The 18,331-nt window shown below is 42.7% G+C and overlaps 1 protein-coding gene across 1 annotated transcript in view; it reads left to right on the top strand.

Annotated features, from left to right (window-relative positions):
- atm (ATM serine/threonine kinase) overlaps positions 1-18,331 on the top strand; it is a 41,507-nt gene that overhangs the window by 20,096 nt on the left and 3,080 nt on the right. The window contains 32 exon segments of the mRNA XM_034114659.1: positions 394-503; positions 652-778; positions 1,564-1,763; positions 2,183-2,357; positions 2,847-3,005; positions 3,449-3,581; positions 3,674-3,769; positions 4,112-4,283; positions 4,387-4,528; positions 4,729-4,857; positions 4,859-4,906; positions 5,051-5,228; positions 6,211-6,316; positions 6,429-6,587; positions 6,881-6,989; positions 7,245-7,333; positions 7,988-8,090; positions 8,177-8,325; positions 8,419-8,523; positions 8,643-8,762; positions 8,972-9,206; positions 9,349-9,522; positions 10,201-10,320; positions 10,599-10,816; positions 11,275-11,482; positions 13,495-13,620; positions 13,786-13,911; positions 14,497-14,635; positions 14,770-14,852; positions 15,205-15,345; positions 16,192-16,308; positions 17,668-17,817. Of these exon segments, the coding sequence (XP_033970550.1) occupies positions 394-503; positions 652-778; positions 1,564-1,763; positions 2,183-2,357; positions 2,847-3,005; positions 3,449-3,581; positions 3,674-3,769; positions 4,112-4,283; positions 4,387-4,528; positions 4,729-4,857; positions 4,859-4,906; positions 5,051-5,228; positions 6,211-6,316; positions 6,429-6,587; positions 6,881-6,989; positions 7,245-7,333; positions 7,988-8,090; positions 8,177-8,325; positions 8,419-8,523; positions 8,643-8,762; positions 8,972-9,206; positions 9,349-9,522; positions 10,201-10,320; positions 10,599-10,816; positions 11,275-11,482; positions 13,495-13,620; positions 13,786-13,911; positions 14,497-14,635; positions 14,770-14,852; positions 15,205-15,345; positions 16,192-16,308; positions 17,668-17,817 (4,446 nt within the window).

The following is an 18,331-nucleotide window of genomic DNA, read 5'->3' on the forward strand; positions in this document are numbered from 1 at the left end:
GCCAAATAATTTGCAAAACATTATGATTTGTGTTTAAGATTTTTTTTTTTATTTGAACCTCCTTTCCTTTCTCTTTCTTGATCCTCCTTAGCAACGGCCATTACAGTCCTTGACAGCGGTCTGTACTACTGGATTTACAACGTGTCACATGTTCTGAATTGACCAATCAGAACTTTATTCAGCCTCCGTATTGTTTATGGTTGAATGTGGGCCGCGAACATTCTTTAGATTCTTATGTGGGCCCTGAGTTGAAAAAGGTTGGGAACCGCTGCTGTAGAGTGTTGTATAGGTTCATGTGCATGTAAATGGTCTGTGAAGGCGGAAATCCAAAAGTTCAGCAACAAATTGACTCACGCTACACATTTTTCTCCATGTTTGTTCCTGTGTCTGCAGCAAATAGACAGTCTGATCCATAGTAACCTGGCGGACATAGTGGTGGAGCTGCTGATGACTCTGTATGAAGGAAGTGAAGAGGAGAAAGGAGACCTGAAGTGCTTCATAGGGTAATGGAAGTTCAAATATTTAATGTATTTCTTCATTCGTTTATTCCTCATTTACCCCAGTGTTTATGAGGGTTATTTATTAAAGTTAATAAGTGTGTCTTTCTATAAATCGTAATTGTTAAATTAACATCTGTTTAATGCCTCTCAGTGAACTGGACCCCGTACCAAACCCACCGTACTTCAGCTCTTATGTGATTAAAGCGACACTGGACTACCTCAGCAAGTGTCACAGCGCAAACCACAAGTCTTTGGTCGCCATCCTGTCAAAAACACCGGTAAGACTTTTCAAAATGTGTAACTACACGTCTTTTAGGACCTGTGTCCAGCAGGTGTCTCTTTCTGTCAGTGGCGGAAAGACCCTGCTCCAAGCGTTTCATCGCAAAATACACTTCACCTCCTTTCTTTTAATTTATTTATTTTATAATATCTTTTATAAGACATTTTACCTACATTTCTTACGTTTATATATTATTTTTTAATGTTATTCTTTTGATTTTATTCAATATTTTATTGCACATTCCTCCTTATGTTTATATAATATTCTATTTTATTTAACTTCTATTTTATTTTATTCTAAAATTAAATGAAAATCCGATTCCCCGCTGAAATAATACAAGTAAAAGCTCCAAAACACAGACGCTAGCACCCAGAAAAAGGCACTATGTTGACACAGGGCTTACATTGACCCAACAACTTCCCGCGGGCAGTGAGACTGTTAAACAATTGAACTGCTGGAATAATTTCAAAACATTCATCTCCTACTCAGTAATATATATCTAATATCTAATATATATCATTCCAATAACTTGTATATAGACTCGTACTGCACTATTCCACATACTCACTTTATTTTATAACTATTTTTCTTTTTGTATTACTCTTACTATCTGTATTATTATTATGTTGCATTGTTGGAGAAGCCTGTGACATAAGATTTTCAACAACATAATTACTCTGTAGCTATGTCAGTTTGACAATAAAGAACCTTGAACCTTGAACTGTATTTTCTCTCTGCTGTATATAATATTGTTGTAATTGCCGTCCCCTCTCTGTGCTGCAGATCTCCATCCAGAGGATTCTGCTGGCGGTGTGTGAGCGAGCAGCGGAGACGACCAACAGCTACGAGCGCCACCGCATCCTCCTCATGTATCACCTGTTCGTCAGCCTGCTGCTCCGAGAGGTGAAGGACGGCCTCGGAGGAGCCTGGGCCTTCGTCCTCAGAGACATCATCTACACACTCATCCACTACATCAACAGCAGGTGCGCACACACACACACACACTCACAGGTAACAGACGCAGGACGTGAGAATAGGCATCAGAAATCCTTTCATCATCCCACAGAGGGGGGCAGCAAAATGGGGTCAGCGTAGGTAAAGCCCTATGCTTTTTTTATTGTATCTTTTAATGGACAATTTACTTTAATTTGTTATGTTTTAATAAAAAAATGTATGATTATATCTTATTTTATCTTTTTTATTGCACATTCTTTCTTGTAATCATTTATTTAATATTTGATTTAGTTATTATATTATTTATTTAATTCTAAAATGGCGCAACTTTCAAGAAAACCCAATTTCCTGTATTTAAGTATTTCTGTTATCAGTTAGTTTATAGTGTTTACTGTTGTGTTGCTGTTTACACCCACACTGCTCACTGTGATGTTCCTCTCCTCCTCAGAGCGCTTCAGTGTGACGAGGTCTCTACCCGCAGCCTCTCTCTGTGCTGCGACCTCTTGACCTCTGTGTGTCGCGCCGCGCTGCAGTTCTGTGACGACGCTCTGGACTGCCACCTGCAGGTCATCGTCGGGACGCTCACCGCTCAGGTGACCAGCCGGCCCGCCGTCACGCAGCAGGTAAGATACAGCGAAGTCTACTCAAAAGATTCTGCTAACATATGAACCTGATGGAAAAATAACTCATTGTGAATATTTTGACTTGATTGATATGGCAATATGGCGATATTATCCAAGATATTATACGGAATTATCACTTTGAAATGAATGAATTGCAAGTATACGTGCAGACGACTGAAACATCGCTATGCGTAAGAAGGCTTGCATTACCTTAAAATGCCACTTGCTGGTGTGTTATGCAGTTGACAAAACAACCATTAATCGCCCAACCAAATGAGAAGCTCAAAAATATTCCTTTTGAAACCACAAGAAAACGAGAATGTTTTGACTTTTGCATCCAGACAGAAGGTTGGATTATTTGATAGAGGTTTCCAGGACCTATAGAATCTGGTAGACATGTATTATTGTTTTGCATTTACCCCTGCTTAAGAGTGAAAAACAATCTCTCAGCATTTACGTGCCACTCACTGTCGCTCGTCTCTCCTCCAGGTGCTCAGCCTGTTGCAGTTCCTGGTGATAGAGAATCAGCAGAAGTTAAAAGGAGCCATCAGCCGGTTGGAGCCTTTCCCGGACCTCCCTGAGTTCAGAGAGCTGCGGTCTGTGCAGCACAAGCTCAAATACAACACTGGGACCTTCACACTCAGAGAGGTAATGCCCTAAAAATGACAAAAGTGCCTGTATGGATTCGATGCACACTTGAGTTTTGCCTAAGCCCCGCCTCCGATCTCACGCTCTAGGCTCAGTCAGATGAATGGAGAGAGAAAATAACTCTGGATTTGGCTTTTAGTGCATTTTACAACTTTGACTTCTCTCTGTGTTTGCAGTGGAGCTTCGCATTTTGGCGATTTTGACCATCAAAACGTCTTGGAATCGAACAAAAATAACATTTATAACACAAATCAGTGGAAAAACATGTACATATAGTATTTATTCCATTGTTTTCTTTTTCTACTTTTTGTAACAGCTATATTTAGGTGACACTCTGCCTCCCTTGACCGCACGTCACTGGTAGAAATGTCAATGAGTTGTCAATGATAAAGCAAAATAAATCTCATTGCTGACCTATATCCTCTGTGTTCTCCCTTTAACAGGAGATAGCCCACTTCCTCTCTGTGACGTCATGTGACTCCTTACCTCTGACCCGACTGGAGGGTCTGAAGGAGCTGACCCGGCAGCTGCACGACAACAAGGACCAGATCAGAGAGCTGCTCAAAGAGTGCCTCGGTACCAAGCCAGATGAAGGAAAATGCATAAATAGTTGTGGCATGTTAGGTGTCCTGCGAGCTTGTTCTAAATGTCTCTCATCTCCCCTGTAGCCGAGCCCTCTGACAGTATGCTGGTGAAGCTGGTCCTCAGTCTGCTGCAGCTCTGTAAGCTCGCTGCCAACCACCCCGGAGGAGCTGACATTCTGGGTATGAAATAAATATCAGTTTATCCCATTCTTTACCATTAATCGTGGGGTTTCTCTCGGGTTTTCCCTTCTGCTTTGGGAGGGTCTACAGATATATGGTGTTGACTTTTCCAGTATACAGTCCAGTAGTATTTACTTGTTTTTTGGGGAGTGTTGTAATAAAGAAATGCATGACAAACTGCTAAGAGAAATCAGGTTGGTTGGTTCTTGGTTTTTACTGATGTCCGGTGGTCTCCAGTCAGTGTAACACATGTCTCTCGCTTTCTTTGCCTTTCACTGGTATTCATGGTCAACATCTGCGCTCGTCAAACGTGATTAATCTGCGTTAACCTTGTCTCTGCAGAGGCGGCGGGCAGCTGTCTGGGAGAGCTGGGTCCGATAGATTTCTCCACCATCGCCCTGCTGCACGGCAGAGACCCCCTCTATGAGAAAGCTGTTTCTCTCTTCACCTCCACTGAGTCCCAGTGTCTTTACATCATCCTCAACTGCATGAACGATGCACTCACACAACAGCGGTATGCCAATTTCTAGATCTCAGAAATCCAAAATCTGACTACGTATTGGTTTATTTTTACTTTAGGAGATTTATAACACTTTCCTGTGTTGTGTGTGTGCCAGTATTGAGGTGAGGAAAGCAGCTGGTCAGTGTTTGAAGAACATCCTCGCAACTCAGTCCGGAGTCGACTTCTGGGCGCAACACAAAGACAACAGAGACCCCATGCTTACCTACCTCAACCCCTTCAGAAAGGCCAAGAAGACGGTGGGTTTACCAGGTTTTTGTGTCATATCTATCATATGTATACCAATAACAAATATGTAAAAATCAAACCTTACATGTTTTAGACCCATTTTCTAAATAAAAAACTGTTTTACAAACACAAAGCATTGAAATACAAATATGTATTAGTGTGTTTTTCTGTATGCCCGTGTAACATCTGTGTGTCTGTGGTCCCTCCTCAGGGTGCAGCTGTGAGTGAGGAGGAGAGTTTGGGGGCGAGGCAGAAGCTGGAGAGTCAGGACTTCTGGATCCCCCGGGCGGGCGGACACAAGGCCTGGCTGAAGGCTCTGTGCACCGCCCTGCTGGACAGCGGGGGGGGTCAAGAGTGAAGCTCTGCTGCTGTCCCGACCGCTGTGTCTGGTGAGCACACAGACGTTTAAAGAGGCCTTATTCTGCTTTTTGGGGGCTTTCCATTTCCTGTATTGTGTTCTATAGATTTGTGTGCGTGAAAAAAGGTCTGCAACGTCTAAAATCCCTGTGTTTACTTCCTGCCTGTGTCTCCAGGTGAGGGTGGACTGCTGTCAGAGGCTGCTGCCGCTCATCATCCACTCCGTCCTGATGGACGATGTGAACGGATCCTGGAGGCAGCTGCTCTCCTCCCACATTCAGGACTTCTTCAGCTTTTGTTCCAGAAGCGCTCAGGCCTCCAGCCGCACCGCAACACCTCTCAACTCTGACTCTGGTAAGACTGAGAGTATAGGGGACCACATATCCACACAGCCCCTTTTAGCCATCTTTTTTTAATTGATTCCAATGAGAACAGAGCGTAAGCTGTCACATGCAGTGTTATGTCCCAACTAGGGGAAAAGGGAAAGCAACACACACCAGTTGGAATTGGTAATTATTACAAGAATATTATTGAATAACAATATTACAAAAATGGAAGGCACGCAGCCTGGAGTAAACAAAGGGGCCCAAAAGGGCGCAGGTTTAACTAAGCAACCAACAAAGGGAGGACTCTAAAAAAGGAGCCTCATTAAGTACAAAGAAATAGATACTAGCAAATAAATAGCAACAAAACAACCCCTCACTATCAAAGTGGCACAAACTAACAAAAAGGAGGCTGTAGGAAAACACAGCTATGGGGGGGAGGACTAGAGGCCAACAGTCAGCGTAATACACGGGTTGAAGCCAATCTAGACACCAATAATAACAACCACACTAATAAGGACCACACGAGGTAAGCACTGTTAACAGATTTGTCTACAAGCGAAGAGTAAGTAGCGAGAGGCGTCTGGTCACACATCCAGAGCCTCCCGACTGATAGTTGTCCACAGGCTTTGCAGTCGTCTCCGGAAGGTGTGCGCTGGATGTGCGCTGGGATTGGAGCGTGTCGGGCCCGGCATGCTCCAATCGCAATCTTCGGGGCGGGCCAGGAGATGAGTAGCCAAGGGCATCAGGGCAACCGCACAGCCCATTTACATAGAACACAGTCAAAGCAGAGTTAACTAGGACCGGGGAGGCGGCGGCCGTAACATGCAGCAATCCAGCTTAGTTTTTTTTGGCCGTTTTCTTTGATGAAAGATGGGAGGAGACTCTTCCCAGCGCCTTTTTGCCAGAAAAAGACGCTATGTGGACTCGGGCCCTGAAGAATAATAATAATAATAATAATAATTTCTGTCTCTTTATTTACTCACATTCTCACATTTTATTATTATTTTCAGAGTCCGACGCTGCCAGTCAGGGCTTGTACGATAAGACCTCTCTGCGTACCATGCTGGCTGTCATCGACTATCTGAGACACCAACAGAGATCACTGGAGGCGGCCAGGTTTGCACATTTTTGTTTCATTATTAATAAATGTTTACTGACTGCTCTTTATCCTATTAGCTCATGCTGTGTGTGGAGTGTGTGTGTATTAAAGGCTGTTGCCCTCTTCCAGTAAGTCCTGCGGCACGGTGTGTGACTCCAACTTCTGGCTGGAGCTGAACTACCTGGAGGTGGCCAAAGCGGCTCAGTCCTGCTCGGCTCACTTCACCGCTCTGCTGTACTCCGAGATCTACGTGGACAAGATCAAAGCTAACATGGAGGAGGGTCGGAGGTATGCAAGAAGGGATCATTTATTAACGTGGGTTTTTAAAGCATATCTTATTATGTGTGCCATTAAGACTTTGCACATTTAAAAAAAATTATTTTTCAATTATTTATCTAGTTAATTGTGATAATTAAAATGGGTAAATGTCTTGTCTCTTTAAAAATGCATTAAACTTTTCATGAACAATATGCAGTTTAATTTTTTTTTAACTGGTTAATTCACAAGATTGACATTTAATATTTTTCCATACACATTAAATGTTTAAATATGCATTGTACTTTTCATCCATAATTCTGCAGAACCAAGGCCAGAGCTTCTCGTAGGATAAATTTCGAGGAGAACAGCCAGAGCTTCACCATCTCCAGCCTGACGGAGAAGAGCATGGAGGACACGAACATCAGCCTGCAGGTCACAAATCAAAGCCGTTGCTAATTCAAATGTTTGATTGATGTATTTGTGAAGAAATGCTAAAGTTAAAAAGGTTAATTTCCTTATGTAAGTCCAGTGTAATGACCACCGAGTTCACAACTTGTTAGCTAAACACGCAATATTCTTGTGTACAAAGATTTATCGTTGGACACTTGTAACCATGTTTTTAATTCAGGAACCACATACGAATGGCAGTAACATATTTAATTTGGTAGTTCTCGTCTGTTTCTGCAGGAGCTGCTGATCGAGGTGTATCGCAGCATCGGGGAGCCTGACAGTCTGTACGGCTGCGGGGGGGAGACGCTGACCAGTCCCCTGACCAGGTGATCAGTAATAACCAACTGTTCATTTACTAAATCATATTTTTTACTCTTTACGTTTTTCATTAAACCAATTATTTATTATAATTTAGTTTTTAACTATAATTCTTTCTTATATCCTATCACTTGTTTTTATTTCATGCTGTTCCCCTGCTATTTAATTTTAAACATATTTTTATTTATCTATTTATTCAAAGTCCATATTATCAGTATCTGTGAAGCAACTTAAAATGCACTAATATATTAAAATGTGTAAAAGGTGCTATACCAGGTGATCAGTAATAACCAACTATACATAACAAACACATTAATATAATATCTCTGTATTTAAGTTGTAATTATTTTTTCTATTTTATAGTTTTTTTATTTATCACCTATTTTATTGAATTTAAGTTGTTGAATATTATTGTTATTTTATCAACCAATGATGTTATTGTAACTATAATTGTATCTTAGCTTCTATCACTAGTTCTAATTTCATGCTGTTTCGTTTCTATTTATGTTTTCTTCCAATATTTGTATTTATTTATTTGTTCAGGGTCCATATTATTATTTCTTATTTTCTTATCAGTATCTGTGAAGCAACTTAAACTTCACTAATATCTTAAAATGTGTGAAAGGTGCTTTACAACTAAGGTGTGATTGCTTAATGTTTAGGATTCGAACCTATGAGCACGAGGCGATGTGGGGGAAGGCCCTGAATTCATACGACCTTCACACCACCCTGCCAGAGGTCACTCGGCAAGTGGGAATTGTGGAGGTAAAATGATGAAGAACAAATGACATTAGGTCCGATGTTGATGCAGGGTGATGCAGCGTCTTCTGTTGTGATGTCTGCACCCACAGGGCCTGCAGCACTTTGGTCTGAGCAGCATCCTCGCCACCTACATGAGGGGGCTGGAGAGCGAGGGGGTGGAGTGGGGCGCCGAGCTGCGAGAGCTCCGCTTCCAGGCCGCCTGGAGGAACACTCAGTGGGACTGTGAGCTGACGGAGAGGTGAGGAGGAGGAGGAACACATCAACTCAACTCAGAGAATCAGAGGCACCTAATACTCACCTTTTTTTCTCCTTTTTTAAAATCTAATTTCAGGAGCGAGAAATCAAAACTGGGCTTCCATGAATCTGTGTTCTGTTCCCTGCAAGCACTGAGGGACAAAGAGTTCTCCATTTTTGATGAAACTATGGAACAGGCTAGGTAGGGTAGCTACTGTGACATTTCAATCCTTATAAAAGAGGACGTATTGTGCAATTTTCAGGTTCATATTATTATTTTGTGCCTCTCCTGTGACGTGTTTCCATGCTTTAATTCCACAGGGGTGCGGAGGTGGAGGAGCTGTGCAGAGGCAGTCTGGAGGCGGTGTCCTCTCTGTACCCGGCCCTCAGGAACCTGCAGAGCATCAGGGAGCTGGAGAGTGTGAAGCAGCTCTTCAGCAGGTATTTTAGCAGTCAATGGGTCTCACAATTTCTGATCTTACCATTATCATGGCCCACAATAACTATAACTATAATAAAATAAGTATTGTATTTACAACATTTGAAATTGTTCAAATGCTATCATCAGGTCTGGGAGATATGGAGTATATCAAACTAGACCGACTTCTAGTTAATATGTTTGTTTGTTTGCTTTGTCCTCTTCCCATCAGGCCCTTCTCAGACGTGTCCCTGCGGGCGGTGTGCAGCCGCTGGCGGCAGAGCTCCCTGCTGCTCGCTGACAGCGACTTCTCTCTGGTGGAGCCCATCCTGGCCGTGCGCTCTGTGGCCCAGCAGACCCTGATAGGCAGGGTGGGAGACCCCGACAGCTCCCAGTACCTCAGCTCTGTGCTCACTGAACACCTGATGGAGCTCTGCAGGCTGGCCCGCACGGCCGGGAACACACAGGTAGAGAGAGAGAGAGAGAGAGAGAGAGTGTGTGTGTGTGTGTGTGTGTGTGTGTGTGTGTGCCTTTATTTTCCAGTATAGTTAATGTAAAAAATATTGAATCTGACTACAAAATAGTAACAGTGTTGTGATTGCTGTACAGCTGGCAGAGCGGGCGGTCCTGCAGATGAAGCAGCTCGGTGGTGGGGGGGGTTCCTGGGAGTCGTTACCTGTGTTGTCATGGCGACTGGAGGAAGCCCAGGTGTTCTGGGCGAAGGGAGAGCAGGGCCTCGCCCTCGGGCTGCTGAGAAAGATGATCCACAACCTGGAGGAGAAGGTCAGAGGAGATGGAAATATAGCCTCTTTGGTTTCTAAAGTTATAATGTAATCCACTATTTTTCACTTTGTAATATTGTTGTCTAAAATACAGTTTTTTATTTTACAATATATACAAATTCTTAATATATTTGAAACAGTTTTAGACACCAGTAATCTTGCACATTCCACTCTTGCTAACTCACTGACATAATTGCACTTTCAGAATGTGTGACAATCTCAGAGGCTTTGAACGTGTAATATAACAATAAGAATATAAATCTGTAAGACTAAAATACAATCAAGTAAGTTATTAATGAAATAACAATAACAGAACAACATTTTACAACCTAATTCAAAGAAAGTACTTTCTTCTTCAAATCATCTTAATCAATCGCTTTTGAACATGTGCACTACTAATATTATTAATTTTAATAAAATAAAAAGGTTATGTTACTTTCACTGTTCTTAAAGTATTGCTATATGTGTCTTTTAATTCAATCTAAATCTTTCCCTGTAATTGGTATACAATATCAATATTTTTTAAGTATTAAAGTAAAAAATGTCAGTACTCTAACAACAAAATGTAACCCACTTTGAGCAATTTCTAAACAGGGCCGTCTTAAACGTAATGCATTACATTATTTGAAATAACTAAAAACGAATAGAAAGTCTGTATGTTTTGGTTTTTGTTGTTCAGGTGGACTTGAACCCTGCAGTTGCCCCGGTCTACACCGAGAGTCTCCGGCTCTGTGGGAACTGGCTGGCTGAGACCTGCCTGGAAAACCCTGGAGTTATCCTGGAGAAATACCTGGAGAGGGTAAGAGGAAGAGAAGAGACAAGACGTATTGTACAGCTAACTGTTTTCATACAATAGTGGGGTCTATAGTTCCTGAAGAACTCGTAAAAGGGGTTGTAGAGATTAAAAATGTTTTGTCAATCAATGCAAATAAAAAACGGGTCTCAAAATATGTAATATGTGTAGGTTGAATAGTCTTGCTGAAGAACACACATTCATACACACATACCTCCCACAGAAAGGCAGTGTCAGAGAAATGAAAGTGTTAATGGGACGTCTTGTTGTCTCTCCTGTGCCAGGCGGTGGAGGTGATCGAAGAGCAGTCCGGCGTTCAGGACTCGCGGCTGCTGAGTCAGCGCACCGAGGCCTTCCTGTCTCTGGCTCGCTTCTCCGACGCTCAGTACCAGAGCATCGACAAATACATGACCTCGTCTGAGTTCGAGAACAAGCAGGCGCTGCTGGAGAAGGCCAAGGAGGAAGTGGACCTGATCAAGGAGAAGAAAATGATGTCCAACAGGTCTGTGCTTTTTTCTAAATAGGGTTATTGAAAGGGAAAACTCAGAGTGGAGTTCGATGTGTTTGCTCAAAAATAAAATAACAAACTTTTACATGTGCAACAAAGAAAAGAGGCCTTTACAATATTCAAAACAAATAAGCAAAACTCAAATAAAATAACAAACAACGTAGGTATTCTTTCTTCTTGATAAGGCTTATATAACTTAATAACTTAAAGGGTAGTTTAACGGCTAAAAACTGTTCCTCGACAGCGTCTTTCCAGCAGGTTGCCCATCACTGTCACTTTAGAGGAGGTGCCGTGGGAATTGTAGTCTTTTATAGTCTGTTGACTACAGACGTCACAATTAGGTGGCCTTTCTTATAAAATCAAAATAGTGGCTCTAACAACACCAAAAAGGAACTTTATATGGCCCTAATAGATGGTTTTGCTTCCATATGTTGCTTGATCTGACTTCCCAGGTACACGATAAAGGTGGAGAGGGAGATGGAGCTGGATCAGAAGGCTCTGTCCAACCTTCAGGCCGACAAACAGCGCTTCCTGTGTAAGGCGGTGGAAAACTACATCCAGTGTCTGGAGCAGGGGCAGGAGCACGACACCTGGGTGTTTCGCCTGGCTTCTCTGTGGCTGGAGAACGCCGACGTTAAGGCCGTAAACAACATGATGAAGGTTAGTGAGAGGCTGGGGCTGAGGGTGAATCATCAATTTCTCTCAGGAAGGAGAGGGAAATGACCCAGAGAGTCTAATGGCGCTTTTCCAATGCAGGGCCTCGCTCGGCTTAGTACGGTATGGCTAGGCCTCGTTAGGCCTTGTTAGGCCAGGCTCACTTTATGCTGCGTTTCCATTACAGTTTAGGAACTGGGGCAGTAACTATAGTAACGCAGTGTAGGCGGAGCCGTGACGTCATCTTCAATGAGAAACACAAAACCAACATCAGCCGTTAGCTGTTAGCACTCAGAGCTCACAGCTCCTCATATCTGTTCAGAAACTAGACAAAAGTTAAACAAGTACAAACCACAGACTCCCTGTGTCATGGCGAATACAGTCGCTGGTTTATTTATGTCTGTATAGGCCGTTGTTGTGAGTGTGGACGGTCGGGGCATATACTGCGTTAGCTTAGCCAATCTCCATTCAGAAAACACGCATTTTAAAAGGTTTTTCGCCTGCCGTCTGTCTGCAGACTTGTCAAAGCATTAATTCATGGTTTTTACTAACCGGTATCAGTATGTTGTTACTTCGGCATCATTTTGAAACGTGTATTACAATTAAATCACGGTCAAATATGTTCATTTTGTTGTAGTTGTAGCCCCCTAGCCAGCGATTCTCTCACTAGTTTAGCATACTCAGCCCGGTTGTTGGCCCGGAAAGAACCTCGATTTTGGAGAGCCAGAAAAACTGTGAAAAAGTACCCGCTAGCCGGAACTACGCCTAGTGGAAACGCAACCAAAACGGGCACGGCACGCTTAATCCGCGCACCGCAGTGGAAATGCGCCACAAGTGTCAGCCACGATAAGCTGTTGGAATTGAAGGTACTTCCTTTATTATCTCCTTTAGTTTAGGATACACTGAACCATCATTAAGATAAAAGGAAAGGAGATTATGCTGTTCCAGAATACCTTGCAGCCGCTACATTTAAAATGGCCGTTCACGGAAAAAAACAATCGTTAGAAACGCAGATTGTAGTTAACCCCCTGATGTTTCTCACTGAGGTTAAGGATAAATGGTTAGGAAAAGACAGAGGAGCTGCTTTATTTGACAATTACATATTATTGCATTGCATTTCAGGCAAGGCAAGTTTATTTATATAGCACCTTTCAACACAGGTTAATTCAAAGTGCTTTACAAAAATAAAAGACATTAAGAAAATGGCATTTAAAAACAGTCAAAAAGCAAAGATAATAAAATAAACATTAAAAGAAAAAATATATGAATAAAAGTTTACAGTGTATTTTATTTAAAGGGGACCTATCATGCAAAATGCACTTTTTTATGTCTTTTATACATAAATATGTGTCCCCGGTGTGTCGGGGAACTCACGCAGCGTCAGAAAATAAAACCCTCTCTCTTTTCCTCCGTACCCAAATCTCTAAAAACGGGGCTACAACGGAGCTGATCCAGATTTGCGTCCGATATGACGTAATATCGGAAATGTAGGCTGGCTTTACACCCACGGCCCTATCAGAAACGTTGCTATCAGAAACAATGCCCGACTGTTTTGGACGTAATATGGTCGTTGTTTACATTAGCATCGCTAACACTCAGAGCTAACCTGTACTGGAGAGAGCATGTGTGAAGAAGCAGGAAATAAAAAGGAACTCACCTTGTGGTATAACCGGCAAGAGAGAAAGCCTTTGAGCTCCATACTGTTTCAGAAATAATGCTTGATAATCCATGATATGGCGTTTCATCACGGCAGTATTTAGTTTAGACAGTAGCTGCCGGGTCCCGCGTGAGCTCAGCCCCCTCCTTTTTTAACAGGAAGTGAAACAGAGGGATATGAGGCATGGCTAGAATGGGTGATCTGTTTGGTATTTTGAGCAAAACACTTCATAGACATGTTTTTTATATATTTTTATATATCTGAGACCTATGCTATCGCCTAAAAATAGCATGATAGGTGCACTTTAAAGATGAAAGTCTTTAGACTGGCTCAACTGGCTTTCACTTATTTTGCATTTCAGAAAGGGGTGAAGCAGATCCCTTCCTACAAGTTCCTGCCTCTCATGTACCAGCTGGCTGCTCGCATGGGAACCAAGATGGCCCCCGGCTCCAGTGAGGACACGGGCTTCCACGATGTCCTCAGCGAAGTAATGCAACACTTACTTAAAACACAATTAAATCATTGCATTCTAGCTAGAGCCATCCATCGACAAATATATTTTCTTTGACCAGTGAAAACACAAGACTTTTTAACTTGATGCAGATACTGGATAATTAAAGAAAATGCTGCTTCACATGTTTTCTCCTCACAGCTGATCTGCAGAGCGTCTCAGGAGCATCCTCACCACACGCTCTTCATCATCCTCGCCCTGGTGAACGCCAACAAAGACGAGAACTTCTGCAAGTCGCGTCCACAGCAGCCCTCACAGTTTGACCTGGTGAGACTTTCATTAGATAGTTCTCCTTTTGTGTGTGACTTAAAACTGACGCATATTCATGATGTGGTAAAACAAAGGAAAATACGTGAGTCAGGTCATTAAAGTCACAATTTAAAGTTCTCACCTGGATATAATCATGATATTAATAATGTGCTGCAGCACCTCTTTTCACCCTCTGTCTGAAACCAGAGCCCAATCTGCTCTGATTGGTTAGCTGGCCGGCTCTGTTGTGATTGATCAACCGCTTAGCGAGGTCCCGCCCCTTAGACTTTCACGTACAATGTGTTTGAACCTATATACAGTCTATGGTTTGAACGCTAGCCCATATAAGAGCAAGTGTTACATAGTGATGTCACTATGTTCTGGAAGTAAACAAAGGACTCCAATGGAGGCTTTTTCAGGCAGGGGGGGGGGGGTGTGTGGGAGAGAAACTCCCTCTGGAGGGAACACAGGGATTTTAGAATTTACAGCCCATTTACATGCACTAAAACCTATAGAACACACTTCAGGAAAGGGACAACAACAAAAAGCAAAACAGGGCCCGCTAAACATTCGGTTTTTACAAGCGATGTTTTTCTGGTGCAGGAGCGTTCAGATGTGGCCCGGAAGATCATCAGTACGATAAAGAAAAAGAAAGGAGCGATGATCCGGGGCATAGAGCGTCTGTGTGACGCCTACATCACTCTGGCATATATGGACGTCAGCAGGCACAAGACTGAGACAAGTGAGTACTCTGTGATTTCATTTTATTTTATTCCATTTCTCTTTGATGATTGTGAGATGGGGGGGGGGGGAAAGACGCATCTTGTTTCTTACCCTTAAATGTGAATTCTGCTTTGTGTCCTTGTGTTATTTAAGAGGCTATTCCCATCCCTGCTGATCAGCCCATCATGCAAATCAAAGACCTGGAGGAGGTTGCAATTCCCACCATGGAGATCAAGGTAAGACTTTCATAATCCCTAACTTTTTTAAATGTAATTTTCAAAAAACGCTTACTTACATTTTTTATGGATGCTAGGGATTTCTAATAAAGAGGCCCTATTCAGTCCATGTTTAAAAAGTTTAAAGTGAAAAAGTTACGCTACCTCACTAACCTTACATGATCAGTCAGTGGGTTTCGGTCGCTTGTACCCTCCAAAGATGGCCGTCTTATACTATATTACGTCACATTCCCTATACGTACATAAATAACAGCATGCACAAGTTTGGAATTGACCAGAATTGAATTAGCCCTGTAATATCTTAGAACAAGTGTGTTTCGAGATAAAAAAAAACATGTCTGTTCTCAAACAGGTGGATCCGTCCGGTTGCTATGACAACCTGGTGACGGTCCGGTCCTTCCTGCCTCAGTATCGCCTCGTCGGAGGAGTCAACCTGCCGAAGATCATCGACTGTGTCGGCTCGGACGGGACGAGCCGGAGACAGCTGGTGAAGGTGAGAGAGACTCTGAGTGTCACAAGTTTGCCTTTCTGTTAAAGGTGACTTTATGTAACACACACACACACGTTCTCTTTGATGTGTGGGTGTGGGTGTGTGTGTGTGTGTGTGTGTGGGTGTGTGTGTGTGTGTGGGTGGGTGGATGTGTGCAGCTAAACTAATCCCCTCTCTTTGAAACTAAAGCTGCTTTTGTGTGCGATTAAAGTCCTGATAACAGACCTGCTCTCTTTTAACTATTTCCATTTCACTTCAGCAATGATTAAACTTGTTTTTGTGCCAGGACAAGGTTTGCTAGATTACTTTGACACCTTTTGTAATGAGGACATTCTTCAGGACACATCGTGTGTGTGTGTGTGTGTGTGTGTGTACAAATGTGTGTTTGAGTGAATGTTTGCGGAAACACTTCTCAGCTACTTAAAGGCTAATCATTAAAGACACTTTGGAGGGTCATGATGAAATAGCAGTTTTCTGGTGTTTAACTTTTAGGCCAATAATCTATCAATATTTACATGGATAATGAGTTATAATGTAAAAAAATGGACAGAAAATGAAAGAATAAGACATTTTTGTTGTGCTTAAATGAAAAATAAAATAGAAACTATTTGACGGGAGAAGACTATTTTTGTATTCACTATGAGGAAAGATTATAAACAACATATGGAAAAAGACAATGTTTTGTATTTGAATGAATGTTTTTTAGGTTTATTTGACAGAAAAGGAACATGTTTCTATAAAAATGAAAATGCTTATACAAACCTGTTTATATATTTGTAGAACACTGGATAAAATGAAGGCTCGACAGTAAATGTGCTTTTCTCGGCTGACCTTTGCCCTCTGGTGCAGGGCCAGGACGACCTGCGGCAGGACGCCGTGATGCAGCAGGTGTTCAGCATGTGCTCCATGCTGCTGCAGCGAAACACGGACACTCGCAAGAGGAAGCTCAACATCCGACGATACAAGGTCACACATCATTTAACCGTTTCTCTGGGGGAGATAAAACAAAAACACGTGTGGGGATAAAGAAATGCATGGCAAACTGGTGTGAGGAATCTGAGGGTTTTTTACGTTATTATTATTACCGGATTTCAGAATTATTATCATGAAGTCCAACAGTCTTCCTGCACTGCTGCTATCATACTGCAGCACTATCTGTTCCTACAGTGGAGACCCTGGGTGTTTCTCAATCGCGAGTAAAGCTGCTCCAGAACCACTATTTCAAGCATACTACGTCATCGAGTGCCGCCGAAGTACTGTTCCAATCTCCAGTATACTTGGAAATCTACCGAGCCCGGCGTACTCCGCTTGGAGAAATATCGAGTCTGCACATGAGTAGACTCCGCGGTCTTAAAATCCCCACAATGCTTTGCGCACGGACCAATTTCCCCAAATCTGTGGCGGAAGATGTAAGGCGGGGCCTCTCATATGACGCACACCTGCACACTTGCTAGCGTGTTCCACACTTCGTTTTCCGAATGCCAGGAAGTGTTCTTGACTCGCTTCTGAAGCAAGATGCTCGGCAGACATGTGCTACCAAGCAAGCGTACTCGCGATTGAGAAACACCCCCTGTCCACTATCTCACTCCTGTGACACTTCAACAAACTGGAGCATGACTCAGCTGAATGTCTTTCCTCATTTTTCACCTAAAGAACCAGTGCATGCTGGGAGTTATGGTGGATGTTAAGGAATAACTCTTCTAGATATCTAACCTTTTGCTCTGTGACGTTTTATGATCTACTCTGACGTCTGTTATCTCCTTTAAGGAAAGGCATTGGTGCCATATGTGTTGTTGTCACCAGTTTGTGACCGGTCAACTTGTCTGGCACGAATGGTACTTGTTGTGAGAACGCTGAGGCACTTCTTTATCGGTGTTTGTGGACTCTAAGGTGTGAAATCTTTGAGGCCATGAGTGTCGGACGCAGGTGGTTCAGTGTTCCCAGCTGTTTAGTCTACTCCTTCAGAGATGTTGATTACTCTCTGTGAACCAGTTAAAAGGTCTAGCATAGAGAGAGGCTCTTCAGAATTGACGTGGCAACTCTCCCGTGAAGTCAGAACCTCTGACTCTTTGACTTGTGATGTGAATCCTCCGGCCGAATACTCTGAATAAACCCATCAGTGTTTGACATCAAAATCTCCAACTCTCACCGTGTCTCCTTCCTGAGTCGGTGACTCCCACTGCATTGCTACACAGAAGTTTCCCCCACAGTGGAGGTAGTGATGGTTCTTACTGATGGTCTCCAGTCAAGTGTCTCTTGTGCCGATTCCTTCGTTTTCTTGTCTGCGTTCATCTGCATCAACTTATATTGTCTCCTTTCTCCCAGGTGGTGCCGTTCTCGCAGCGCAGCGGGGTTTTGGAGTGGTGTTCTGGCACCGTGCCGATCGGGCAGTTTCTGATCGATGCCAGTAAAGGAGCCCACAAGCGCTTCAGACCGCAGGACGCCACCAACCTGGCCTGCCGCCGGAAGATGAATGTACTGCTGCAGCATATACTGTCTATTCAGCACAGTCTGTAGTGGAACACTTTATACAAGTGCATACTTAAAACTTTATATGTAATGGCAAACTCTATATGTGGTGCAAACTTTATATGATGTGCAAACCAACTTTATGTGTTACCTAATATGGTAAAATGTTATGTAGTAGTTCCATGAGGATGTATTTTAATCCATGTCCTCTGTCCAACATATAACTAACCTTAAGGATGTCTGGGGGTGAGACACAGTGTCGTGAGCAAAGGGTGAAGCAGTGTCTCAAACAAGTTCCTGTGTTTGTCCCTTGTCTTACAATGAGTTCCTACATTCTTGGTTATATCTGTCGTAACCTTACAATACACTTCTTGCTGTCCTCACTTGTACCTGTCTTTAACCCATAATATTACTGAGGGACTTGTTGGTTTCACTCTTCTTCAGGCTTTGCATTTGAATTTATTTGCACATACATTCTTATGAACGTAACTACCAACCTAGAGCCTTATTGTAAAAAAAC

Source organism: Trematomus bernacchii, unplaced genomic scaffold, assembly GCF_902827165.1.
Source record: "Trematomus bernacchii unplaced genomic scaffold, fTreBer1.1, whole genome shotgun sequence".
Taxonomy (NCBI): Eukaryota; Metazoa; Chordata; class Actinopteri; order Perciformes; family Nototheniidae; genus Trematomus; species Trematomus bernacchii.